The sequence below is a fragment of the Ranitomeya imitator genome, chromosome 1 (assembly GCF_032444005.1).
Source record: "Ranitomeya imitator isolate aRanImi1 chromosome 1, aRanImi1.pri, whole genome shotgun sequence".
Lineage (NCBI taxonomy): Eukaryota > Metazoa > Chordata > Amphibia > Anura > Dendrobatidae > Ranitomeya > Ranitomeya imitator.
In genome coordinates, this window is record NC_091282.1 from 666,274,668 (window position 1) to 666,302,158 (window position 27,491).

The 27,491-nt window shown below is 45.8% G+C and overlaps 1 protein-coding gene across 6 annotated transcripts in view; it reads right to left on the reverse strand.

The window, feature by feature from the left end:
* Positions 1 to 474: 474 nt before the first annotated feature.
* The window catches only part of PACS2 (phosphofurin acidic cluster sorting protein 2), a 138,103-nt gene continuing 111,086 nt past the window's right edge, over positions 475 to 27,491 (reverse strand). For 3 of the 6 annotated variants that reach the window (XM_069729219.1, XM_069729247.1, XM_069729238.1), the window contains exons 20-25: positions 25,762 to 25,804; positions 15,366 to 15,408; positions 14,336 to 14,471; positions 13,743 to 13,969; positions 2,216 to 2,329; positions 475 to 1,138 (exon numbers count right to left, since the gene is read on the reverse strand). In XM_069729219.1, coding sequence (XP_069585320.1) covers positions 1,020 to 1,138; positions 2,216 to 2,329; positions 13,743 to 13,969; positions 14,336 to 14,471; positions 15,366 to 15,408; positions 25,762 to 25,804 — 682 coding nt within the window. In that variant the 3' untranslated portion in view covers positions 475 to 1,019. The remainder of the gene's footprint in view (positions 1,139 to 2,215; positions 2,330 to 13,742; positions 13,970 to 14,335; positions 14,472 to 15,365; positions 15,409 to 25,761; positions 25,805 to 27,491) is intronic. The other 3 variants (XM_069729256.1, XM_069729264.1, XM_069729230.1) reach the window with 1 other exon arrangement.

The following is a 27,491-nucleotide window of genomic DNA, read 5'->3' on the forward strand; positions in this document are numbered from 1 at the left end:
TATATATATATATATATATATATATATATATATATATATATATACATACACACACATACATACATACATACACACCGTATATCCAATTTTGTGCTACTTTATTTATTAATTAAAGGATAATACTCCTTTTTTTCTTTAAATTCCCTGCACAGAAATAATATGTTTACCGTTGAAGTGTGTGTATGCCAGTACCGTCTGCTGCCACTAAGGGGAGCACACGACCTCACGCATTCTGTTCTATTATGAAGTTCAATGCGTGAACCTGTGAGCTCCCCCTAGTGGTTGAATTTTATCATTTAAAACTATACAGGGGATTTATTAGAAATAAAACATATGCAAATGTATATTATGAGAATAAATCAGCACAGAATTTTTAACCTATTTCATAAAAATAAAGTGTCAAAGTTTGGATTTTCTGGTTAATGACAGAAGAAAAAAAAAAAAAAAAAGAGGTGACACATTCCACAACTACAGTTATGTTAAGAAGCCTTTAGTGAGAATCTGTCAGTCTTTACCTTGATTACATAGTGCATTGTGCTGGCATTATAGCATATGACTACATGGCGGCAATTGCTACGGCCATGCTCAGTGATAAGAAGTAGCGCCTGTTCTATACCTTAAGCACAACCTCGGCCTCCCTTTCATCCATTACTCACAATAGTTTCTCATCCACAGTGTAACACGTTCGGAGGCTGCAGAAGAAAATGTGCTGCTTCTAAGTACCGATATTTCTGCCGAGAGCAAATTTAAGACTTTTTCTATTTCCATTGTTTGTTTTTAAAGATATACTCCCTTGGATGTAACATTAAAATACAAAAAAAAAATGTAACTTCAAGCTTAATTTTAAATAATTGGAGCAATAATAAAACACTAGTAAAAAAAAAATTGCAAAAAAAGGGGAGCAACTGGATGGCTCTGCTGGAAAGAGTCGTTGGCACAAGTTAGTGTAGGAGATCCAGACGCCGGTTATGGAGTAAGAAGTGGGTAGTGTTGAAAAGACGACTTCTGCAGAAAAAAGGCTAGAAGATGGATTTTGAGTGTCCGAATATACAGATGGGGAAGTGCTTAACGTGAGACGACCACTGCGCTGCCAGCTGGAAAAACTTCACATCGTTCCATTCCACACCGTCAATGAGCACTGATGTCGGAGGAAAGAATAGAAAAAGGTTTATGTAGGGGGAAGGTTGGGTGGGGGTTGTAGCTCTTTGCAATTGGTTTTCATTACACGTTATGGGCCAAATGCGTTTCTTATTTGGATCTGTAATTTCCAGCTGCTGAAAAGCTGCAGCTAATAGTCGTAGTTTTGCAACAGCTGAAGAGCAACATAGTTAAAGGTGTATTTAGGTCTACATAAATTATCATCTAAGGCTACGTTCACATTAGCGTTGCGCCGCTGTTGCGTCGGCGACGCAGCGGCGACGCAGCGGCGACGCGCCCCTATGTTTAACATAGGGGACGCGTGCGTTTTTTGGGTGGCGTTTTTCGCCACGTGCGTCGTTTCCGACGCTAGCGTCGGACGCAAGAAAATGCAACAAGTTGCATTTTCTGTGCGTCCGATTTTCGTCAAAAACGACGCACGCGTCGCAAAACGCGCGCGTTTTTGCGCGCGTTTGCGCGCGTTTTTCCGTGCGTCGCGCGTTGCGTCGCCGACGCAGGGCGGCGCAACGCTAATGTGAACGTAGCCTAACCAGTACAAAGGTGATAACAGACTGGTGTTGGTAATATCACCACGATCTGATCTCCAGACTTGTGTTTTCCTCTGGCAGGATGAAGTGAATGGAGTGGCCGGTCGTGCATCACCGTCTACGGCTGTCCCTGCATTCTCTCAGTCTATGGCTGTCTATGCATTCTCTCAGTCCATGGCACTGATGTGCTGCACACAATGATCATTATTACTTTGAATGGAGCAGCAGGAAGCATGTGTGACCAGCCACTCTAGCAAATGTGGCCAGTACAAGTTGAATAAAGATGTTGGTGATTGGTTTGGGCACTGGCAATGTCACCCCTGCCAATGTACTGGACAGATGATCATTTATGTAGATAAATATATTTGTTTAACCCATTAACCCTTTCCCACAACAGGACGTCTTATTCACGTCCTGGGAAGGGGTCCTTATATGTAGAGGGCGCTCAAGAAATTAAAGGGTCTCAAAATATGGTCATGATAGGAGAACATCGCAGCATTAAAAACTACAGGTATAAAAGGGCTACGTACCTCGGAGCATGTTCTGCTGATGTTTGGCTGTGCAAATCAATCTGCTGATGCCTTCGATACACTGATGCTTAGATTCTATATCTTTATCTTTAGTCTTTTTAGGTAAAAACATCACTGGAAAGTGTTGCAAAAAAAAAAAAAAGTGTTACATACTCGCCTAGTCCAACAGAGTCACTTGCATTTTCCTCTTTTTAGAAGACAGATGAACATTTTTCCTAGTAAATATTTCAGTAGAGGTTTCTTTGTGTACATTAGTGAGTATTGGAAATGTAGAAGTGGTGGAATTGGTCCTGTAACACTTGTCTATGTAGAAGACATAAAACACGATATTTCACTGCAAAATCCTTACTTTTGGTCTGGGCCATAATGATATCATAAAACCATCAAATGGTTAAGTAAAAGGCTACTCCAGAGTACTAGAATCAAAGGATTGCGGGAGCCATGCCAATGGGGCTGCACTGTGATGTTTGCTCCTCCTGGGGACGTATATTGTGCTGCACTGTGGTGTCTGCTCCTCCTGGGGACGTATATTGTGCTGCACTGTGGTGTCTGCTCCTCCTGGGGACGTATATTGTGCTGCACTGTGGTGTCTGCTCCTCCTGGGGACGTATATTGTGCTGCACTTTGGTGTCTGCTCCTCCTGGGGACGTATATTGTGCTGCACTGTGGTGTCTGCTGCTCCTGGGGACATATATTGTGCTGCACTGTGGCGTCTGCTGCTCCTGGGGACGTATATTGTGCTGCACTGTAGCGTCTGCTGCTCCTGGGGACGTATATTGTGCTGCACTGTGGCGTCTGCTCCTCCTGGGGACGTATATTGTGCTGCACTGTGGCGTCTGCTGCTCCTGGGGACGTATATTGTGCTGCACTGTGGCGTCTGCTGCTCCTGGGGACGTATATTGTGCTGCATTGTGGTGTCTGCTCCTCCTGGGGACGTATATTGTGCTGCACTGTGGTGTCTGCTGCTCCTGGGGACATATATTGTGCTGCACTGTGGCGTCTGCTGCTCCTGGGGACGTATATTGTGCTGCACTGTGGCGTCTGCTCCTCCTGGGGACGTATATTGTGCTGCACTGTGGCGTCTGCTGCTCCTGGGGACGTATATTGTGCTGCACTGTGGCGTCTGCTCCTCCTGGGGACGTATATTGTGCTGCACTGTGGCGTCTGCTGCTCCTGGGGACGTATATTGGGCTGCACTGTGGTGTCTGCTGCTCCTGGGGACGTTTATTGTGCTGCACTGTGGTGTCTACTCCTCCTGGGGACGTACAGGTCCTTCTCAAAAAATTAGCATATAGTGTTAAATTTCATTATTTACCATAATGTAATGATTACAATTAAACTTTCATATATTATAGATTCATTATCCACCAACTGAAATTTGTCAGGTCTTTTATTGTTTTAATACTGATGATTTTGGCATACAACTCCTGATAACCCAAAAAACCTGTCTCAATAAATTAGCATATTTCACCCATCCAATCAAATAAAAGTGTTTTTTAATAACAAACAAAAAAACCAACAAATAATAATGTTCAGTTATGCACTCAATACTTGGTCGGGAATCCTTTGGCAGAAAACAGGATTTTTGGTTGCTTACCGTAAAATCTGTTTCTCGGAGCCTTCATTGGGGGACACAGGAACCATGGGTGTATGCTGCTGCCACTAGGAGGCTGACACTATGCAAATAAAAAAGTTAGCTCCTCCTCTGCAGTGTACACCCTACCGACAGGAAGTAGGATATTCAGTTAGTGAGAAAGCAGTAGGAGAAGCAACGTGTAAAAGAGAAAGAATAATAATAATAATAATATAATAATAATAAACTTTATCTACTAGCGCCAACAAATTCTATGGCGCTCTATAGATTAACAGATTCAAACGCTCAAAGAGTGTTCAAAGAACTCAAACGTTAACAGTAAACAGAGCTGTTCAACTTGGGAGGGTGCTGTGTCCCCCAATGAAGGCTCCGAGAAACAGATTTTACGGTAAGCAACCAAAAATCCTGTTTTCTCTATCGCCTTTCATTGGGGGACACAGGAACCATGGGACGTCCCAAAGCAGTCCCTGGGGTGGGAAAAACAGACTTCCATCAGGTCCGAGGACTCACCACTGCCGCCTGCAGGATCCTTCTGCTCAGGCTGGAGTCCGCCGTAGTTCGGCAAAACGTGTGGATGGAAGACCAGGTTGTCGCTTTGCAAAGCCATCGGCGAAAACCCCGAGACGTACCGCACTGGAAGCGCCGACTGCCCGGGTAGAGTGAGCCTTTATCTCAGGAGGGGACACTCTTGTTCTTGATCCGGTAAGCTTCCAAAATTGCCGTTCTGAGAGCGAGCAATAGTCGCCTTGGAAGCCGGCAGGCCTCTACGCACGCCATCAGGCATGGCGAAAAGAGAATCCATCTTTCGGAAAGTGGCTGTGCTAGCCAGGGAGATCCTCACTGCCCTGAAGAGGCCCAGCCTGTTCAACAATCACTCCAGAGGATGAGTCGGAGCTGGACAAAAGGAAAGGTAGAACGAATGTCCTCGTTGAGGTGGAAAGATGAAAACCACCTCGAGAAAGGAAGGAAGGCGGAGGCCTGGGACCACCTTGTCCTGGTGGAAAAGAAGAGATGGACCTGAGAAAAGCCACCTTCCGAGATAGAACTGACAGGGAAAGCTCCCTGAGAGGCTTTAAGGGGGGAACCCCTAAGAACGACCAACACAACCTTAAAATCCCATGAATCTACAGAGGCCCTGTACGGAGGGATAGCGTGGGCTACTCCTTGAAGGAAGGTCTTAACCTGTGGCTGAGAAGATAACGTCTTCTTAAAAGAGAAGAAGAGCGCAGGAACCTGGCCCTTTAGGGAACTGAGAGCGAAGCCCGAATCCAGTCTTGCCTGAAGGAAAAACCAAATGGAAGGCAGGGAAAAAGGACATAGGTGAAAAGCGGTTGGACTCGCATCAACGAAAGTAAGCCTTCCAGTTACGATAGTAGATCCTGGAAGAAGACGAAGGCTTCCCAGCCTGGATTATAGAGTGACTCATCTGGGCCGAGAGGCCGGACGCTCTTAGAACTGTGGAGTCCACAGCCACGACGTTAAACTGAGCGACCGATAATTCGGGTGGCAGATCGGACCCTGAGACAGCAGATCGGGTCCGTTTGGAAGACACCAGGGGTGTCCGCGAGAAGATTGGCGATGTCTGCAAACCAAGACCTCATGGGCCAACCCGGGATGATCAGAATGACCGGCACCCATCCAGCCTTGATCTTCTTCGACAGCTTGGAAAGCAAGGGAAGGCGTGGGAACCGATAGGGGAGCCCGAACTGCGACCGAGGAATGGCCAGAGTGTCAACACCACTGTGAGAGGATCACGGGACCCTGGGCCGACCCGAGGGACCTCCTGTTCAATCGGGACGCCATGAGGTCCACCTCTGGAGTCCCCCATCGAAGAGCAATCCGACAGGAAACCTCCTGAAGTACCATTCCCATGCCGATAGGCCCTCGCAGCCGAGGAAGTCAGTGGCCTAAATGTCCACGCCGGGGACATGCCCTGCGGAGCTCACCAGGACCGTTGCCTCTGTCCAAAGGAGGATCCTGGAATCTCGGCCGAGGCCAGAGAACGCCGAGTCCACCCCTGGTGGTAGACGTATGCCACTGCTGTGTCATTGTCTGTCTGGATTCGAATTGGCAGGCTGCCGAGAATCCTTACCCAGTGAAGGCAAGACAGAAAGATGATCCGGAACTCGAGGACATTGATCGGCAAAGAGGACTCCTGCGCCGACCAACAACCCTGAAAGAACAGGAGACAAGGCCCCGCGCCTCCGCCGAGCGGGCTGGCGTCAGTCGTCACCACCTGCCAGGGAACTGGAAGGAAGGATATGCTGTGAAGGATCTACTCTGGGATAAGAGAAGTGACCTCGGCCACCAGTCGAGGAACCATTTGACCCGGGAGAAAGCCGGATCGGACGATGCAGGGAGAAGACAGACCTGTCCCCTGTGATAGAATAGCCTGCTGAAGAAGTCTTGAATGAAACGGGCGAAGGGAAAATTGCTTCCGATGTTGCAACCAACCTCCTTAGGGCCTTTAAGGCCCATCGGAAAGGAGGGGAGCCGAGAACCCTGGAGCAAGCGAACTTCCTGACAAAGGAGGGATATCCTGTCTTCGGGAAGGAAGACTCTGGTCCGACAAGTGTCGAAGAACATGCCCGGAGATACGAGGCGCTGAACAAGACGGAACTTCTTCCTGTTGACGAGCCACCCGCAACGGTTAGAATGTCGGGAAAGATGGATAGACTTTCGGGAGCTTGAAACCGAAATTCCTGAGCCTCCATGGAAGCGATTACTGAACGAGGGAATATCGTCCTGAAGTGTCTCCGACGAAACTTCTTGTTCAGCAAATTGAGATCCGGACTGGGACGAACCTTGTCGTCCTCTGTCAGTACAAAAAGATTCGAAGAGAAGCCTGTGAACCGTTCCTGTTCTGGGACGGGAACGATTACCCCGGATTTAAGGAGGGAAACAATGGCAGTAAAGAAAGCCGGGACTAGAGCGGGGTCTCTTGGAGGTTGGGATTTGAAGAAAACGATCCCAGGACCGTGAAATGAAGATTTTGTATCTAGAGGGAACAAGAGCCCTGGCCCATGCGACCTCTACTGAGGAGACCCAGACGTCCCTTGGAACAGGAGACGATTGCCCAGTCTGAGAAACGGGCTGGGGTCTAGTCGTGGGTCATGCCTAGGTGGAACTTCCAGTCCTGGACCTGGAGAATCCACCTTAGGAGTAGCGGGCACGCAGGAAAGAGTGAGCCGAAGAATACCTTCTTCTCTTAACGTGCCTGTGGCCTCTGCAGTTGCGAAGAAGAATCTGATGACGCAAAACTACGAAAAAGTCGAAAAGACCAAAGTAGCCGCCTAAAGGGAAGTAGGTGAGGTCTGGAGAAGGGGACTGGTGCCACCAAAGGCGTCCTTATAATTTGGTCCAGCTTGGAACCGAAAGGACGTGGACCTTGAAAAGGCAGGCTAGTAAGGGACTTCTTCGATGACTCTTGAGCCAAACAGTGCGACAGCTGGCAACAACATTACTGGGCGCCTGTGCGGCAGAAGACGCGACGTCCAGGGAACAAATTATTCCCCGGCATGAGTAATCTGGGTGGCAGGTTCCGCCAGCCGGCCTGACGGAGCTCCAGCTTGAATGCCCCAACAGAGTTGTTTAGCCCCTCAGATACAGGCTTCGAAACCCAAGTGGAAGCCAAAGCCGGGCATTGGGATGATGCGGCCGTTTCGAAAGCCGACTTCACGAAGGATTCCATGATCCTATCGATGGAATCTTTCAGAGCCGCCCACCGGACAGCGTAAGGACTGTGTTGGCGGCAAGTCTAGCAGCCGACGGATCCACAGGGGGAGAGGTCGTTCTCTAACGCCTCTCATTCCGGTTGGCAATGAGATCCGGAGGAAAGAGATATGAGACTCCAAGACGCTTGTCTCTTTGAGAACGTCTGGTCGAATTCGCTCTCTCTGGCCAGAAGCTCCTCGAATTCAGGATGAGGAGCAAATACCTTGGGAGGTAGCTTAGACCGTCTAAACGAAACCGCCTGATCTGCGGGTTTCGTAGAGGAATCTTCGATGCCACAGGTCTAATTGGTCGCTTCAATGAGGCTTTGAACCATATCCCTCATGTTAGCGATTTGGTTCGAATCCGGCCCCAAATTATCCTCCGAAGGCGCATCAGAGAAAGCCTCGCCTGACTCAGCGGAGGAGGATCGGGAGGACGCCGACCGCAGAGGAGGACCGAGTGGCGAGATGGAGCGAGAAGAGGACTCAGACCGGCGTTCCTGTCTGGACCCTTTGCAGCTAGCCTTGGAGGGCTTGGACGGAGCTTCCTGCGACCCGGTGGCTACTGCGGGGGTCTGCAGGAGTAACCGATCCAGCACGGACACCAGGGTTTGAGACACCCATATTAAATTGGCCACCGATTGAGACAGAGAGGAGGCCCAGCCTGGGATGGGGGTATCACTCACGGGCGGATCGGCTGGGGATCAATCGGGATGCTGCAGGACTGACATAGCGGAGACCAGAAGGTTAGGGGACAGAGGAGAGTGTCAGACTGCAGAGCAGAGCTACTCACGGCAGGTGATGCGCTTCAGTGGTCCTTAAAGGCAGGGTGCAGGCAGACTGGTGCAGGCAGAAGGAGCAGACCTCTGGAACTCTCCTGTCCGGGACCAGCTGTGGGGCTGAGGCGACCGCAAGTGAGGAGGACGCCGGGATTCACGCACTTTGGAGGGGGGCATAAGGCGTTCCTGGTTCGAGAATACGGAGGTAGTGGGCAGGGTTAATTGCCTGGCCAGGAGCACCAAGATGGCGCCGGGAGGCGGAGCTAGTTGAGACAGACGGGCGGGAAAAAAGCCCGCCCGAGAACGGAGGAAGTGGGCGGAGTCACGGCCGAGAGTAGGCCCCGGGAGAAGCCGGGACCTAAATTAGAAGCTGGTGTGCGCCGGAGAGGGTTAGGAAACAGTGGGGCCGCCGTTTAGGAAACCGTGCGGCCGCCGGTCAGGAAACCGTGCGGCCGCCGGTCAGGAAACCGTGCGGCCGCCGGTCAGGAAACCGTGCGGCCGCCGGTCAGGAAACCGTGCGGCCGCCGGTCAGGAAACCGTGCGGCCGTCGGTTAGTAAACACTGCGGCCGCCGGATAGAAAACACTGCGGCCGCCGGTTAGGAAACTGTGCGGCCGCCGGAAAACTGTGCGGCCGCCGGAAAACTGTGCGGCCGCCGGGGAGCAAACTGTGCGGCCGCCGGAGTAAACGGCGCGGCTGCCTGGAATAAAGGTACGGCCGCAGACAAGGCAGAGCCGCTGCCTGTAAAGGTGCGGCCGCCGAGCATGAAGTGGCGCAGCTGCCGCGCAAACCGCCAGGACAGGGGGAAAGTGCAGCCGCAGAAACGGGAGCGCGGCTGCCACAGGGCGCTGCACAGAGCAAAAAGGTGCCGCGGTGTGGAAAACTTCCCAATAAAGAGACGTCCAACGATCGCCCCTGCAACAGGGAATCCGCAGGGACCCCCCATGACTGTCTTTGAAGAGAGACTGAGGGATAGGGGGATCGGTGGGAAGGGAATACTCACCTAAACATCCCACGCCGTCCGTTACTAACCTGAAGCTGAAGGTATTAGACGTCCGTGGAGCTGGACATCCTCGTCTCCTCCGACCGACAGGCTCTGGTGGGCGAGTGGGTGGGGGACGGAGCCAGGACCGGACTTCTGAGCACGCTTGTGTGCCAGGATCATGGTCCTGGAGAGGGATCTATGAGGATACGGGGTGGCAGTACACGCCGTACTCATAGTCCGCATAGTGGGAATACAGGTGTGACTATTCACCCTGTATCCCTCCGGAAAACCTGAAAAGGAACGACGCACATTGAGGTAGATAAGGGTCTAATGAAAGACCCGTGTCCACCTCCTACTGACACTAAGCTAAACTGAATATCCTACTTCCTGTCGGTAGGGTGTACACTGCAGAGGAGGAGCTAACTTTTTTATTTGCATAGTGTCAGCCTCCTAGTGGCAGCAGCATACACCCATGGTTCCTGTGTCCCCCAATGAAAGGCGATAGAGAAATGACTGCTTCAATGCGGCGTGGCATGGAGGCAATCAGCCTGTGACACTGCTGAGATGTTATGGAGGCCCAGGATGCTTCAATAGCGGCCTTAAGCTCATCCAGAGTGTTGGGTCTTGCGTCTCTCAACTTTCTCTTCACAATATCCCACAGATTCTCTATGGGTTCAGGTCAGGAGAGTTGGCAGGCCAATTGAGCACAGTAATACCATGGTCAGTAAACCATTTACCAGTGGTTTTGGCACTGTGAGCAGGTGCCAGGTCGTGCTGAAAAATGAAATCTTCATCTCCATAAAGCATTTCAGCCGATGGAAGCATGAAGTGCTCCAAAATCTCCTGATAGCTAGCTGCATTGACCCTGCCCTTGATGAAACACAGTGGACCAACACCAGCAGCTGACATGGCACCCCACACCATCACTGACTGTGGGTACTTGACACTGGACTTCAGGCATTTTGGCATTTCCTTCTCCCCAGTCTTCCTCCAGACTCTGGCACCTTGATTTCCGAATGACATGCAAAATTTGCTTTCATCAGAAAAAAGTACTTGGGACCACTTAGCAACAGTCCAGTGCTGCTTCTCTGTAGCTCAAAAGTGGCTTTACCTGGGGAATGCGGCACCTGTAGCCCATTTCCTGCACACGCCTGTGCACGGTGGCTCTGGATGTTTCCACACCAGACTCAGTCCACTGCTTCCTCAGGTTCCCCAAGGTCTGGAATCGGTCCTTCTCCACAATCTTCCTCAGGGTCCGGTCTCCTCTTCTCGTTGTACAGCGTTTTCTGCCACATTGTTTCCTTCCAACAGACTTACCATTGAGGTGCCTTGATACAGCACTCTGGGAACAGCCTATTTGTTGAGAAATTTCTTTCTGGGTCTTACCCTCTTGCTTGAGGGTGTCAATGATGGCCTTCTTGACATCTGTCAGGTCGCTAGTCTTACCCATGATGGGGGTTTTGAGTAATGAACCAGGCAGGGAGTTTATAAAAGCCTCAGGTATCTTTTGCATGTGTTTAGAGTTAATTAGTTGATTCAGAAGATTAGGGTAATAGGTCGTTTAGAGAACCTTTTCTTGATATGCTAATTTATTGAGACAGGTTTTTTGGGTTATCAGGAGTTGTATGCCAAAATCATCAGTATTAAAACAATAAAAGACCTGACAAATTTCAGTTGGTGGATAATGAATCTATAATATATGAAAGTTTAATTGTAATCATTACATTATGGTAAATAATGAAATTTAACACTATATGCTAATTTTTTGAGAAGGACCTGTATATTGTGCTGCACTGTGGTGTCTGCTGCTCCTGGGGACGTATATTGTGCTGCACTGTGGTGTCTGCTGCTCCTGGGGACGTATATTGTGCTGCACTGTGGTGTCTGCTCCTCCTGGGGATGTATATTGTGCTGCACTGTGGTGTCTGCTCCTCCTGGGGACGTATATTGTGCTGCACTGTGGCGTCTGCTGCTCCTGGGGACGTATATTGTGCTGCACTGTGGCGTCTGCTGCTCCTGGGGACGTATATTGTGCTGCACTGTGGTGTCTGCTGCTCCTGGGGACGTATATTGTGCTGCACTGTGGTGTCTGCTCCTCCTGGGGATGTATATTGTGCTGCACTGTGGTGTCTGCTCCTCCTGGGGACGTATATTGTGCTGCACTGTGGTGTCTGCTGCTCCTGGGGACGTATATTGTGCTGCACTGTGGTGTCTGCTGCTCCTGGGGACGTATATTGTGCTGCACTGTGGTGTCTGCTCCTCCTGGGGACATATATTGTGCTGCACTGTGGTGTCTGCTGCTCCTGGGGACGTATATTGTGCTGCACTGTGGTGTCTGCTCCTCCTGGGGACGTATATTGTGCTGCACTGTGGTGTCTGCTCCTCCTGGGGACGTATATTGTGCTGCACTGTGGTGTCTGCTGCTCCTGGGGATGTATATTGTGCTGCACTGTGGCGTCTGCTGCTCCTGGGGACGTACATTGTGCTGCACTGTGGCGTCTGCTCCTCCTGGGGACGTATATTGTGCTGCACTGTGGCGTCTGCTCCTCCTGGGGACGTATATTGTGCTGCACTGTGGTGTCTGTTCCTCCTGGGGACGTATATTGTGCTGCACTGTGGCGTCTGCTGCTCCTGGGGACGTATATTGTGCTGCACTGTGGTGTCTGCTGCTCCTGGGGACGTTTATTGTGCTGCACTGTGGTGTTTGCTGCTCCTGGGGACATATATTGTGCTGCACTGTGGTATCTGCTGCTCCTGGGGACGTATATTGTGCTGCACTGTGGTATCTGCTGCTCCTGGGGACGTATATTGTGCTGCAAAGTACCACCACAAAGTACCTCCATAGTAGCACCAAACACCACCACACAGCACATAGTACCTCCACAGTAGCACCAAACACCACAATACAGCACTAAGTACCTCCATAGTAGCACCAAACATCACCACACAGCACAAAGTACCTCCATAGTAGCACCAAACACCACAATATAGCACAAAGTAGCTCAACAGTAGCACCAAACACCACAATACAGCACAAAGTACCTCCATAGTAGCATCAAACACCACAATACAGCACAAAGTAGCTCCAAAGTAGCACCAAACACCACAATACAGCACAAAGTACCTCCATAGTAGCACCAAACACCACAATACAGCACTAAGTAACTCCATAGTAGCACCAAATACCACCACACAGCACAAAGTACCTCCATAGTAGCACCAAACACCACAATACAGCACTAAGTACCTCCATAGTAGCACCAATCACCACACAGCACAAAGTACCTCCATAGTAGCACCAAACACCACCACACAGCACCTCCATAGTAGCACCAAACACCACCACACAGCACTAAGTACCTACATAGAAGCACCAAACACCACCACACAGCACACAGTAGATCCACAGTAGCACCAAACACCACCACACAGCACAAAGTACCTCCATAGTAGCACCAAACACCACAATACAGCACTAAGTACCTCTATATTGGCACTAAACATCACCACACAGCACAAAGTACCTCCATAGTAGCACCAAACACCACAATACAGCACTAAGTAACTCCATAGTAGCACCAAACACCACAATACAGCACTAAGTAACTCCATAGTAGCACCAAATACCACCACACAGCACAAAGTACCTCCATAGTAGCACCAAACACCACAATACAGCACTAAGTACCTCCATAGTAGCACCAATCACCACACAACACAAAGTACCTCCATAGTAGCACCAAACACTACCACACAGCACCTCCATAGTAGCACCAAACACCACCACACAGCACTAAGTACCTACATAGAAGCACCAAACACCACCACACAGCACAAAGTAGCTCCACAGTAGCACCAAACACCACCACACAGCACAAAGTACCTCCATAGTAGCACCAAACACCACAATACAGCACTAAGTACCTCCATATTGGCACTAAACATCACCACACAGCACAAAGTACCTCCATAGTAGCACCAAACACCACCACACAGCACAAAGTAGCTCCACAGTAGCACCAAACACCACCACACAGCACAAAGTACCTCCATAGTAGCACCAAACACCACCACACAGCACAAAGTACCTCCATAGTAGCACCAAACACAATCATACAGCATAAAATCCCTCCATAGGAGTGCCAAACACCACAATACAGCATAAAAACCTCCATAGTAGCACCAAACATCACCATACATAAAAAAATATCTCCATAGTAGCACCAAACACCACAATACAGCATGGTGCAGCCCCGTGGCAGGGTCCTACCTATGTCGCTCCAACAACCAGCATCAGTGCCCCATTCCCACTCCAGCTTCCCTGGAGTAGTAGTCTCTCCCTCCCAACCCTTCTCCTCTGGCCGTAGCACGGTAATTTATACTATTTCTGCAGTCCTTGATGCACTCATTATGTACATAGACAACCCAAATCCAGCAGTAGACATTGGTCTCATTACCTTTTTTGTTTTTCTCTTTTGTGACAACGGTCATGGACATGGTTGGAGCAGTGGTGACATCATTACTGCTAGGGAGCCTGCTGACCTGCAGCGAGCGAAAAGTGCATTTTAAAGTGTTCTTTGCAGTTATAGATTCCCTTTTTTCAGCCTCTTTTTTCTTCTCAGTGACTGGGGCTGCTATCCAGTAATCCAACTGAAGTCCCATGAGTTCACCCCCAGGGCTTTGGCTGGGTAAAAAAAAAAAATAGATATATTTCCCGTAAGAATGGTTAAAACCCATGAAAAGCTTATGGACACATGTTTAACGCTATTGACTAGATAGTGCAGATTGACTCGCAGGACCGTGTCCACCAGCCAGTTAGTCATAAGACAAAGCCAAAGATGCCAAGAGGTAAGAGGTAGTGTTCAGGGGTACCGTCCGTAAGCCACAGATTACTGACCAACTCCACTATTGCCTCATTCTCCAGTGTCTCCAATCTTACCAAGTATCGGATAACCAAATACTTTAAAAATATTGCAGTCATTCACCAATTTTGCCTTCTTACATCTTTAAACCAATTTTGAACATATTACATTATAGTGCTTATTTTTACCTTGGCGTTGAGAATCCTGCCGTAACAGATGGAGAGGACGGTGGGGTTGGAGATGCATCCTTAATAGCTGGAGTCACAGAAGGGGGAGTAGAGGATAGGATAATGGAACTGGATGGAGCAGCATCATCTGAATCTCCTGTTTGACGATATGTAGAAGAAATGCTAATATTGGAAAGTACGTGGCACACAATAGGTGATGTCATTCATCCTTTATTTAGAACTAACAGATTATACACAGACTACCAATTAGAATAAAACAGATTCCCAAAGAATGTAATAAAATGGTCCCCATCATGTAACTCAAACAGCGACACGTCCTAACAACATACGAGGATGGGCTGCAGTTTGAAAAAACAACTCCTAGGACCTGTGTCTCAACTTCCAGAGGAACTGTATCGTAAGCACAGATATTGGAGTTGCTGAAGAGAAGAAGGGCTGTGAAACATATATATGTGATATATTTCTTGTCCTTTCATGACCCTTCTTTTTGGCTCTCACATGTATTTCTGTTTACAATACAGTTCCTCTCTCAGTTGAGACACAGGTCCGGGAGCTGTGTTTCTTCAGACTGCAGCCTTTCCATTTTAACACATGACTAGGACAAGCTGTTAGTTGAAGTACATGACAGGGGAATTTATTACATTCATGAAGAATGCCTTTAAACCTAAGTTTTAGATTTGAGGTATAGTAAATCATTTGTTGATCACACATCTGAGCCTGTATCCCAAATGTAATCATAAAAGCCGATGAAACAGTGAAGAGTTCAGCGCTATTTTTTCGGTAAAATGACAGACACATATGACAATAACCATTAGACCACACTGTAAGTTAATGAAATTCATCATGTGACAGATTCTACCCTCCATCATTTCCAGTTTTCTGTTGCTTGGAGGGGAGCTACGTGTCCGAGGGGACATTTCTAATGCAAGTCAATTTGGAAAAAGTTCAACAATGGAGAGTGGGAAGAGATGGAAATTAGGTGGACAGTCTTTTTAATATACTACATTTTTCAGAAATATCACATACTGACCGGAGGTTGCAGACGACTGCTCGACAATGCCAACTTTTACCACCTATATAAACAGACAAAAGAACCGTAAGGTTATGTGCAATATATGTTATACTACTTTAGATTGTTGATTCAACATAATCCTTCATCAATCATCTAGTCAGCTAGTTAGCAGGACCTGGAAAGGGGATGAAAATAAACATGCTGAGAATAAGTTAGCTCCTCATTATTCCTGTTATAGGGATTATAACCTCCATGTAATCAGTCTGTAGGATGCATATATGGAAAATGTGTTCTAAAAGAAAATAAAACCAGACATCTTTCACACACAGGCTAAGTTCACACTGGGCGTTACTGCTGCAGCAAAACCTGATTTATTGGCAGGAAAGAAGCTGTGGGAAAATGCATGTTTTAGTGTATTTTTGTTGCTAACTTGTGTCTCTTTGTGCATGCTAATAAAGTTGAGTGCCCCCAGAGAAAAAAAACCTACTTGCTGTAGAATCATACCTCTAGAAAAGCCAGCAATTCATGTGCCGCGTACAGTAAAATCACACTGACAGGTTAGAATCTTATACATTATATATATATATATATATATATATATATATATATATATATATATATATATATATATATATATATATATATATATATATACATACACACACACATAGAATACATAGCTATATAGATGTCAGTGACACACACATATACAGTATGTATATTACATAGATAGAAGAAAAGCCGGCAAGTCATCTGCCGTATACTGTAAAATCATTGCAGGAGCAGACAGGATAGATACTTAGCCTTTACTGGTGATTAAAATGGGGGACCCCCCCAATTAAAATGAAGTAGGGTCCCCCTATGTTTAGTAACCAGCAAAGGCTATGCAGACAGCTGCGGGCTGATATTAATAGCCTAGGAAGGGGCCATGGATACTGACACCCCTTACCAGGCTAAAAACATCAGATCTCTACTGCCACAGGAAAGGCGCATCTCCAAGATGTGCCAATTCTGGCACTTAGCCTTGATCCTCTCACTTGCCCTGTAGAGGTGGCAAGTGGGGTGATAGTTGTGGGGTCGATATCACATTTGTATTGTCAGGTGACATCAAGCCCCCAGGTTAGTAATAGAGAGGCATCAATAAGACGTCTCCATTACTAACCCCGTAGTCACATTGTATAAAAACACACACACACCAAGAATAAAGTCCTTTATTCATTACGAGTTCATAGACACCAAACATGTGTAGGTTATTTTTTTATCTAAGTGGCGAAATTTTTTTTCCAAACTTTGCTAAAAAACAAACAAAAAAAAAAAATTGTGCCATTTTCCAATACCCGTAGTGTCTCCATTTTTCGTGATCTGGGGTCGGTTGAGGGCTTATTTTTTGCGACCAAAAAAACGTAATTCTGGCGTTTTGAATTTTTTTCTCTCTACGCCGTTTAGCGATCAGGTTAATCCTTTTCTTTTATTGATAGATCGGGTGATTCTGAACGCGGCGGTACCAAATGTGTAGGTTTGATTTTTATTTATTTATTTTGAAAGGGGCGAAAGGGAGGCGATTTAAACTTTTATATATATATATATATTTTTTTTTTTACTTTTGTCATGCTTCAATAGGTTTCATAGGAGGAAAGAGAAGTGGAAATATCCAGCACGTCCATCCAGTGTAAGTAAAATAACCAAAATTTATTAGAACATTTTAAAAAACAATTTAAAAAAAAAAAAAAAAAAAGAGAGAAAGACCCTCTTTGCCTGACACGTTTCTGGCGCACCACGGCGCCCTTAGTCATAGGTTCCTATGACTAAGGGCGCCGTGGTGCGCCAGAAACGCGTCAGGCAAAGAGGATCTTTCTCTCTTTTTTTAAAATTGTTTTTTAAAATGTTCTAATAAATTTTGGTTATTTTACTTACACTGGATGGACGTGCTGGATATTTCCACTTCTCTTTTCTTCTACTTCAGCTGCAAATCACAAGCAGGTACGGCACCCACCAGTTACATTCATTTGCAATGGCTCATAGATGTATGTCTCGGCGTGTCAAGCTTCAACCCTTCCCTCTCCCCCCTCCTCCTTTTTCTGAAACCTTCATAGGAGGCTGGAAGCTGGCACAACTCGATCGCCTCTGCTACATAGCAGCGATCATCAGATTGCTGCTATGTAGCTTAACTGCAGGTGTGCTATGAGCGCCGACCACAGGGTGGCGCTCACAGCTAGCCGGGATCAGTAACCATAGAGGTTCTCAAGGACCTCTATGGTTACTATACAGAAGCATCGCTGACCCCCGATCATGTGACAGGGGTCGGCGATGTGCTCATTTCGGGCTGGATGGCCGGAAGCGCCGGTTAAATGCCGCCGTCAGCGTTTAACAGCGGCATTTAACTAGTTAATGGCGGGTGAATCGCGATTTCATCCGCCACTATTGCGGGCACATGTCAGCTGTTCAAAAAAGCTGACATGTCCCGGCTTTGATGCGGGCTCACTGCCGGAGCCCTGCATCAAAGCGGGGTATCTGACCTGGTACATACCTGGTCAGAAAGGGGTTAAATCACAGAGATATGTCACACAAAATACTTAAGTAACATTTCCCACATGTCTACTTTACATCAGCACCATTTTGGAAACAAAAGGTCTTTTTGTTAGGGAGTTAAGGGTTAAAAGTTGACAAGCAATTTCTCATTTTCACAACACTTTTTTTTTTTTAGGGACCACGTCACATTTGAAGTCATTTTGAGGGGTCTATATGATAGAAAATAACCAACTGTGACACCATTCTAAAAACTGCACCCCTCAAGGTGCTCAAAAACACATTCAAGAAGTTTATTAATCCTTCAGGTGTTTCACAGGAATTTTTGGAATGTTTAAAAAAAAAATGAACAGTTTATTTATTTTTTTTTTTTCACAAAAAATTTACTTCAGCTCCAATTTGTTTTATTTTACCAAGGGTAACAGGAGAAAATGGACCCCAAAAGTTGTTGTACAATTTGTCCTGAGTACCCCAATACCCCATATGTGGGGGTAAACCACTTTTTGGGCGCATGGTAGAGCTCGGAAGGGAAGGAGCGCCATTGGACTATTCAATGCAAAATTGGCTGGAATTGAGATGGGACGCCATGTTGCTTTTGGAGAGCCACTAATGTGCCTAAACATTGAAACCCCCCACAAGTGACACCATTTTGGAAAGTAGATCCCCTAAGGAACTTATCTAGATGTGTGTTGAGCACTTTGACCCAAAAAATGCTTCACAGAAGTTTATAATGTAGAGCCGTAAAAATAAAAAATTATATTTTTTCACAAAAATTAACTTTTCGCCCCCAATTTTTTTTTATTTTCCCAAGGGTACTAGAAGAAATTGGACCCCAAAAGTTGTTGTGCAATTTGTCCTGAGTACGCTGATACCCCATATGTGGGGGTAAACCACTGTTTGGGTGCATGGCAGAGCTCGGAAGGGAAGGAGCGCCGTTTGACTTTTCGATGCAAAATTGGCTGGAATTAAGATGGGACGCCATGTTGCATTTGGAGAGCCCCTGATATGCCTAAACATCGAAACCCCCCACAAGTGACACCATTTTGGAAAGTAGACCCCCTAAGGATCTGATCTAGATGTCTTGTGAGAGCTTTGAACCCCAAAGTGTTTCACTACAGTTTATAACGCAGAGCCGTGAAAATAAAAAATCATTTTTTTCCCTACAAAATTTTTTTTCTTTAGCCCCCCAAATTTTTATTTTCCCAAGGGAAACAAGAGAAATTGGACCCCAAAAGTTGTTGTCCAATTTGTCCTGAGTACGCTGATACCCCATATGTGGGGGGGAGGGGGAACCACCGTTTGGGCGCATGGCTGAGCTCGGAAAGGACGGAGCACCATTTGGAATGCAGACTTAGCTGGATTGTTCTGCAGGCGTCACGTTGCATTTGCAGAGCCCCTGATGTACCTAAACAGTAGAAACCCCCCACAAGTGACCCCAATATTGGAACTTAGACTCCCCAAGGAACTTATCTAGATGTGTTGTGAGAACTTTGAACCCCCAAGTATTTCACTACAGTATATAACGCAGAGCCATGAAAATAAAAAATCATTTGTTTCCTACAAAATTGTTTTTTTAGCCCCCAAAATTTTTATTTTCCCAAGGATAACAAGAGAAATTGGACCCCAGAAGTTGTTGTCCAATGTGTCCTGAGTACACTGATACCCCATATGTTGCGGTAAACCCCTGTTTAGGCGCACGGGAGAGCTCGGAAGGGAAGGAGCACTGTTTCACTTTTTCAACGCAGAATTGGCTGGAATTGAGATTGGACGCCATGTCGCGTTTGGAGAGCCCTGATGTGCCCAAACAGTGGAAACCCCCCCAATTATAACTGAAGCACTAATCATAGCCCTAACCCTAATCCCAACCATAACCCTAACCACACCCCTAACCCTGACACACCCCTAACCTTAATCCCAACCGTAAATGTAATCGAAACCCTAGCCCTAACCCTAACGGGAAAATGGAAATAAAAACATTTTTTTAATTTTTTTATTTTTCCCTAACTTAGGGGGTGATGAAGGGGGGCATGATTTACTTTTATAGCGGGTTTTTTAGCGGATTTTCAGGATTCGCTAAAAGATGCTTTTTATTGCAAAAAATATTTTTTGGCGTTACCACATTTTGAGAGCTATAATTTTTCCATATTTTGTCCAGAGCCATGTGAGGTCTTGTTTTTTACCGGACGAGTTGACGTTTTTATTGGTACCATTTTCGGGCACGTGACATTTTTTGATCGCTTTTTATTCCGATTTTTGTGAGGCAGTATGACCAAAATACAGCTATTCGTGAAATTCTTTTGGGGGTGGGGGTTTATACCGTTCCGTGTTTGGTAAAATGGATAAAGCAGTTTTATTCTTCGGGTCAGTACGATTACAGCGATACCTCATTTATATCATTTTTTTATGTTTATAGAAAAAATAATTATTTTTGCATCGCTTTATTCTGAGGACTAAAACTTTTTTATTTTTTCGCTGATAATGCTGTATGGCGGCTCGTTTTTTGCGGGGCAAGATGACGTTTTCAGCGGTACCATGGTTATTTATATCCGTCTTTTTGATCGCGTGCTATTCCACTTTTTGTTCGGCGGTATGATAAATCATTGCTTTTTGTCTCTTTTTTTTCTTTCTTTTTTTCGGTGTTCACTGAAGGGGTTAACTAGTGGGACAGTTTTATAGGTCGGGTCGTTACGGACGCGGCGATACTAAATATGTGTACTTTTATTGTTTTTTTTATTATTTAGATAAAGGAATGTGTTTATTGGAACAATTTTTTTTATTATTATTTATTTAGGATTTTTTTTTTTTATTTTTTTTTTTTTTTACACATGTAAATATATATTTTTTTTACTTTTTTACTTTGCCCCAGGAGGGAACATCACAGTAAAGTGACAGATCGCTGATCTGACACTTTGCTGTGCACTGTGTCAGATCAGCGATCCGACGTGCACAGTATGGAGGCTTCCTGGCGCCTGCTCGGAGCAGGCGCTGGTAAGCCACCTCCCTGCAGGACCCGGATGCAGCCATTTTGGATCTGGGGCCTGCAGGGAGAAGAAGGTAGGAGACCCTCGGAGTAACGCGATCAGATCGCGTTGCTCCGAGGGTCTCAAGGAAGCCTGCAGGGAGCCCCCTCCCCGCGCGATGCTTCCCTGTACCGCCGAAACACTGCGATCATGTTTGATCGCAGTCTGCCGGGAGTTAATGTGCTGGGGGAGTTCCGTGACCGCTCCTGGCAGATAGAGCTGGATGTCAGCTGCGATAGTCAGCTGACACCTGGCTGCGATCGGCAGCGCTCCCCCTATGAGCGCAGCTGATCGCGCTGGACGTATCATCCCGTCACTGGGAATTAAGTCCCAGGTCACCTTGACGGGATAGTAAGTACAATGGGATTAAGGGGTCAATTGAAAAAAATGGCAGCTGTGGGCTGCTATTTTTAGGCTGGGGGGGGTACCAATATCCATGGCCCCTTACCAGCCTGAGAATACCAGCCCCCAGCTGTGAGCTTTAGCAAGGCTGGTTGTCAAAAATGTGGGGGACCCCAATGCCGTATTAATTATTTATTTAAATAATTGAAGAAAAAAAAAAAAAACAGCGTGAGGACCCCTCTATTTTTGATAACTAGCCTTGCTAACACTGACACCTGAGGGTTGAAGCCCCAGCTGTGAGCTTTGCCTGGCTGGTTATCAAAAATAGGGGGGAGCCCACGCAGGTTTTTTTTAATTTTTTTAAATCATTTATTTTCAGTGCAGCAGCGGCTAATGAATACATCCATCAGCTGCTCCTTTGCTCACTGTTATTAGCGGCAGCAGGTGTCGGATACCTCCGATCACAGGTGAGCGCTAACACTGTCTTTTGACAGGATGGGAACTGCTATCCGACCGGTGGGGATGATTTCACTGCCGATCAGAAGCGGTGTTTGCCGCGCTGTCATGCATATGACAGTGTGTCAAAGACCGCATTTTTGCCCCCCTCCCCCCCATTCAAGTGAATGGGGTTTGGGTCCGCTCTGCTGGATGACAGGCTGCATGAACGCATCATGCAGCCTGCCATCTAGATGTAGCAGAGCCGAGTGTGAAGTCACAGCCGGCTCTCCTTGACTTTTCTGCAGCAAATACGCTGCTAGAAAAGTTAACCTGCGTATTTGCAGCGTTTTTTCACCATCCATTCAAGTCAATGGATGAAAAAACGCTGCAAAAATGCTGAAAAAAAAGCTGAAAGACATGCTCTGTCAAAAAAACGATGCAAAGGACAAAATCCTGATGACAAAAAAAACAATGTGTGTATGCGATTTCTGAAATCTTATAGGCTTTGCTGGTACTGTAAAAGGCAGCTGAAAATTAGCATAAAAAAAACACGCAGAAAAAACTTTTACACTGGTCATCAGGTTTAATATGCAATATTTATAGAGGCATAGTTACATAAAATTATTTGGCATGGCACATGATGAGGCATGTTACACCAAGCACCTTTTGGCTGTGTGCACACGTTGCAGATATTTCGCTATAAAAATGCGAAAAAACGCATACATTATGCATCCCATCATTTAGAATGCATTCCGCAATTTTTGTGCACATCGCGGTACAAAAACGCAGCATGTTCATTAATTTTGCGGATTTCCCACTATATTATTGCATTGGGAACCTCCGGAAAAATCCGTAAAAAAAAACGCACCAAAAACGCGAGAAAAACGCATGCAGATTACTTGCAGAAAATGTCCTGTTTTGCTCAGGAAATTTCTGCAAGAAATCTTGAACATGTGCACATAGCCTTTAAAGGGCCACTGTCACCCCCTCCAGCCGTTCTAAACTAAAAGAGCCACCTTGTGCAGCAGTAATGCTGCATTCTAACAAGGTGGCTCTTTTAGTTTTTGGTTCATATATTCCCAAAATAAAGTGCTTTGAAACTTATCCAAAATACCTCTTTGTCCACGGAGGCGGGTCCTCACTCCCCAGCTTGAACCGGTACTCTGCCGTCACTCACATCTTCAGGTGCTTTCGGCGCCGCCCCCTCCGTGCTTTTTTCTCTTCAAAACGGCGCCTGCGCTGTGTACAACTGTGTGGGGAAGGCGCAGTAAGCTCTGGCGGTCTGACGTCACAGCCAGGCTTGCAGACTGCGCCTGTGCGGCCGCCCTGCCTATGAATCCCCGCCCCGTACTGTGCATAATGCGTAATACACTGCGGGGCAGGGATTCCCAAGGTGGCTGGCCGCACTGCCCGCACAGGCGCAGTCTGCAAGCCTGGCTGGGATGTCAGACGGCCAGAGCTTACTGCGCCTGCCCCACACAGTTGTACACAGTGCAGGTGCCAGTTTTGAAGCGAAAAAAGTGCGGAGGGGGCAGCGCCGAAAGCCCCTGAAGATGTGAGTGACGGCAGAGTACCGGTTCAAGCTGGGAGTGAGGACCCGCCTCCGTGGACAAAGACAGGTATTTTGGATAAGTTTCAAAGCGCTTTATTTTGGGAATACATGAACAAAAAACTAAAAGAGCCACCTTGTTAGAATGCAGCATTACTGCTGCACAAGGTGGCTCTTTTAATTTATAATGGCTGGAGGGGGGTGACAGTGGCCCTTTAACTTGTCAAACAAAGCTCAGAAAGTGCCTAAAACAAATATGCTGCAAGTAATGTAAGATGGTGTTTTTTAGCTGTATTTAGATTGAATCACCTTCACACTTCCTGTTTTGTAAAAGACGATTTTTCAGTGGTATCATCATCATCACAGATAGGATTACAAATGACAAGATCAATTATCTACAATATGTGAGGTCACAGCTCACCTCCTCCCCCTCCTGCACAATAACTGATAACACCTCTATATACAGTAGATAGCAGTCACCATTCACAATAGGTGATGTCACAGCTCACCTCCTCCTGTACAATGACTGATAACACCTCTATATACAGTAGATAACAGGATCCCCCATTCACAATAGGTGGTGTCACAGCTCACCACCTCCTCCTGTACAATGACTGCTAACACCTCTATATACTGTAGATAACAGGATCCACCATTCACAATAGGTGATGGCACAGGTCACCTCCTCCTCCTGTACAATGACTGCTAACACCTCTATATAGAGTGGATAACACAGGATCCACCATTCACAATAGGTGATGTTACAGCTCACCTCCTCCTCCTGTACAATGACTGCTAACACCTCTATATACAATAGATAACACAGTATCACCCATTCACAATAGGTGATATCACAGCTCACCTGCTCCTGTACAATGACTGATAACACCTCTATGTCCAGTAGATAACACAAGATCCACCATTCACAATAGGTGATGTCACAGCTCACCTCCTCTTCATGTACAATGACTGATAACACCTCTATATGGAGTAGATAACACAGAATCCACTGTTCACAATAAGTGATAGAAAAGCTTACCTCCTTCCAGTGCTGATCAATGGCTGATAACACCTCTATATACAGTAGATAACACAGGATCCACCATTCACAATAGATGTCACAGCTCACCCCCTCCTCCTGTATAATGACTGCTAACACCTCTATATAGAGTGGATAACACAGGACCCACCATTCACAATAGGTGATATCACAGATCACCTCCTCCTCCTGTACAATGACTGATAACACCTCTATATACAGTAGATAACACAGAATCCACTGTTCACAATAGGTGATGTTACAGCTCACCACCTCCTCCTGTACAATGACTGCTAACACCTCTATATACAATAGATAACACAATATCACCCATTCACAATAGGTGAAGTCACAGCTCACCTCCCCCTCCTGTACAATGACTGATAACACCTCTATGTCCAGTAGATAACACAGGATCCACCATTCACAATAGGTGATGTTACAGCTCACCTCCTCCTCCTGTACAATGACTGCTAACACCTCTATATACAATAGATAACACAGTATCACCCATTCACAATAGGTGATATCACAGCTCACCTGCTCCTGTACAATGACTGATAACACCTCTATGTCCAGTAGATAACACAAGATCCACCATTCACAATAGGTGATGTCACAGCTCACCTCCTCTTCATGTACAATGACTGATAACACCTCTATATGGAGTAGATAACACAGAATCCACTGTTCACAATAAGTGATAGAAAAGCTTACCTCCTTCCAGTGCTGATCAATGGCTGATAATACCTTCTATATTCAGTAGATAACACAGGATCTGTTCATTAGGAGAGTCCACGGCTCCCCTTCCGTACAATGACTGATAATATCTCTATATATAAAGGACCCAACGATACATAAGAGACGTCACAGCTCAACATCTCCCCATCAAGTATAATGACTGATAATACTCCTACATGCTCTAGATAAAAGAGGATTCACCAATCACAATAGATGATGTCACAGCTCACCTTTTCCCCTTCCCGTTCAAAAGGTTAACACCTCTAAATACACTAGATACACAACATCCATCAGTCACAATCGGTGGTATCAAAGCTCACCTCCTCCCTTTTTACACAATGACTCTTACCCAGATAAGAGCATGCATTCTGTAGAAGTCAATGTGTCAGTCTGTCTCTAGCTGCTTATAACCATGTGGCTGCTGAAGATAGCAGGAAATGGAAATCTACTATTAGGCCTATAGGTGAGTGTGTTAAAATTGCAAGACTTAAAAAGAAAATAAATACAAAAATTACTGTAAAATCCTGATCTTAACAATAGATCATTTTCTGATTATACATTTCCTTTGAGGCAACTGGAATTTGAATTAAGAGAGCAAGAAACAGAAAACCAGAAAATCCCACCCAGAGGGCAGGAAAATGGTCTGTGCTGCTGCCGGAGGGCACGGAGGACTACAACGGGCTGTAGCATTACCTCTGGAGGCTGCAATGTCTTATAACAGGGATTAGAAGTGACTTCTGTTATTCCAGGAATACTTACACCTACAAAAGGTATGAATTTCTGAGAAGAATCCTCATCAGGACTAGAAGAAAAAAAAAATCAAACATAACAATGAACAATAATTTCTTGGCTAAATAAATATAAAAGATAAAAGAGCAATTCCACCCAAATATGCCATTTACACAGCTCGAGCCGTCTGTAGGATGGCTCAGAAAAGCCAATGTTCCCCACACTAGTCTATGCCGAGTGCAAGGGTAACACTACTGCTGTGACCTGCAGCCTGCTGATGGCCAGCTGTTGTAAGACCACAACTCCCAGCATTTCCTGACAGCAGCAGGAGTTGTAGCTTCACGATTAGAGACCACTGCTTTAGTGACTAGGTTTGCGTGTAAAAAGATATCCTGGGTAGAATTGTTTTTACAAGAAAAATCATGCAGAAAGCGCAACATTCTGAAATGGTCTGCAAGGCCCCGACCACAATCAAGTCCGGAATCAGATCACAATTATTCTAAGAAATAAAAGGAAATATCTCACACTAAAAAGACAAACACTAAATGATGACACCCTGTTTTCTCTCAGTCCCACTTTGCATTGCTTATCCTGATGAAAAGGACTGCGGCGAGTGTCCCATCTCTTCCATTTACACCGGAGAGAGCCTCTTCTTCTGACCCAGTCTTACACCCAGTGTGTGTCCTGTTGATCTCCCACCCACCTGATATTGACCACCTATCCAATTAGAAAGGTGATCAGTAATTTAGTCCTGGACAACCTCTTAAATATGTGGCAATGTGCAGATAAAAACGCACATGTGCGGGCTAGGCTGGGCTGGCTGCCCGGTCTCTGCATGGGTGATGTCCTCACAACACTGCTGATTATCTGACACTGGCAATCTATCCTAGGGATTAGTTATCAATATTGTATTGATAGGTTAAAAGAGATTGTGCAAATCATGGTTTTGTGTTCCAGGTTATTTTATTTTATATTTTTTCCCCACATCCCGATCTTTACTAAAATTTAAAATCTTGCAATTTTCACACTTTCCAATTGAGCCATTTTAAACTTTTACTTTCCGTTTTAGGAAATTCACATGAACGTTAGCCACAACCAGGGGCGGACTGGGCCGGGTGGCAGGAATGCATGTGCCCCCCGGGCCCGTGCCTGAGCAGCTGCACAGCCCACAACAGACACACCCCATCTTTCATATTGAAGCATCTAATGTGTGTGCAAAAGTTCATTGTGAAGGAGGGAGACTGAGTCTGAGGTGACATTACTTGTTCTGACTAGCTGATCCTACCATGGTAATAGTAATCCTGTCTCTGATGATTAACAGCCTGCTGAAAACAATTCCTGAAAGCACTGGAAGTATCAGTCTAAAATAGCTCCATTTGCTAGTATGTAAATTGCAGGATCGAGAATATGTGTATATATATATATATATATATATATATATATATATATATATATATATATATATATATATATATATATATATATATATATTTTTTTTTTTATTATTATATACACACAGTACAGACAAAAAGTTTGGACACCTCATTTAAAGATTTATTTATATTTTCATGACTATGAAAATTGTACATTCACACTGAAGGCATCAAAACTATGAATTAACACATGTGGAATTATATAATTAACAAAAAAAGTGTGAAACAACTGAAATTATGTCTTATATTCTAGGTTCTTCAAAGTAGCCACCTTTTGCTTTGATGACTGCTTTGCACACTCTTGGCATTCTCTTGATGAGCTTCAAG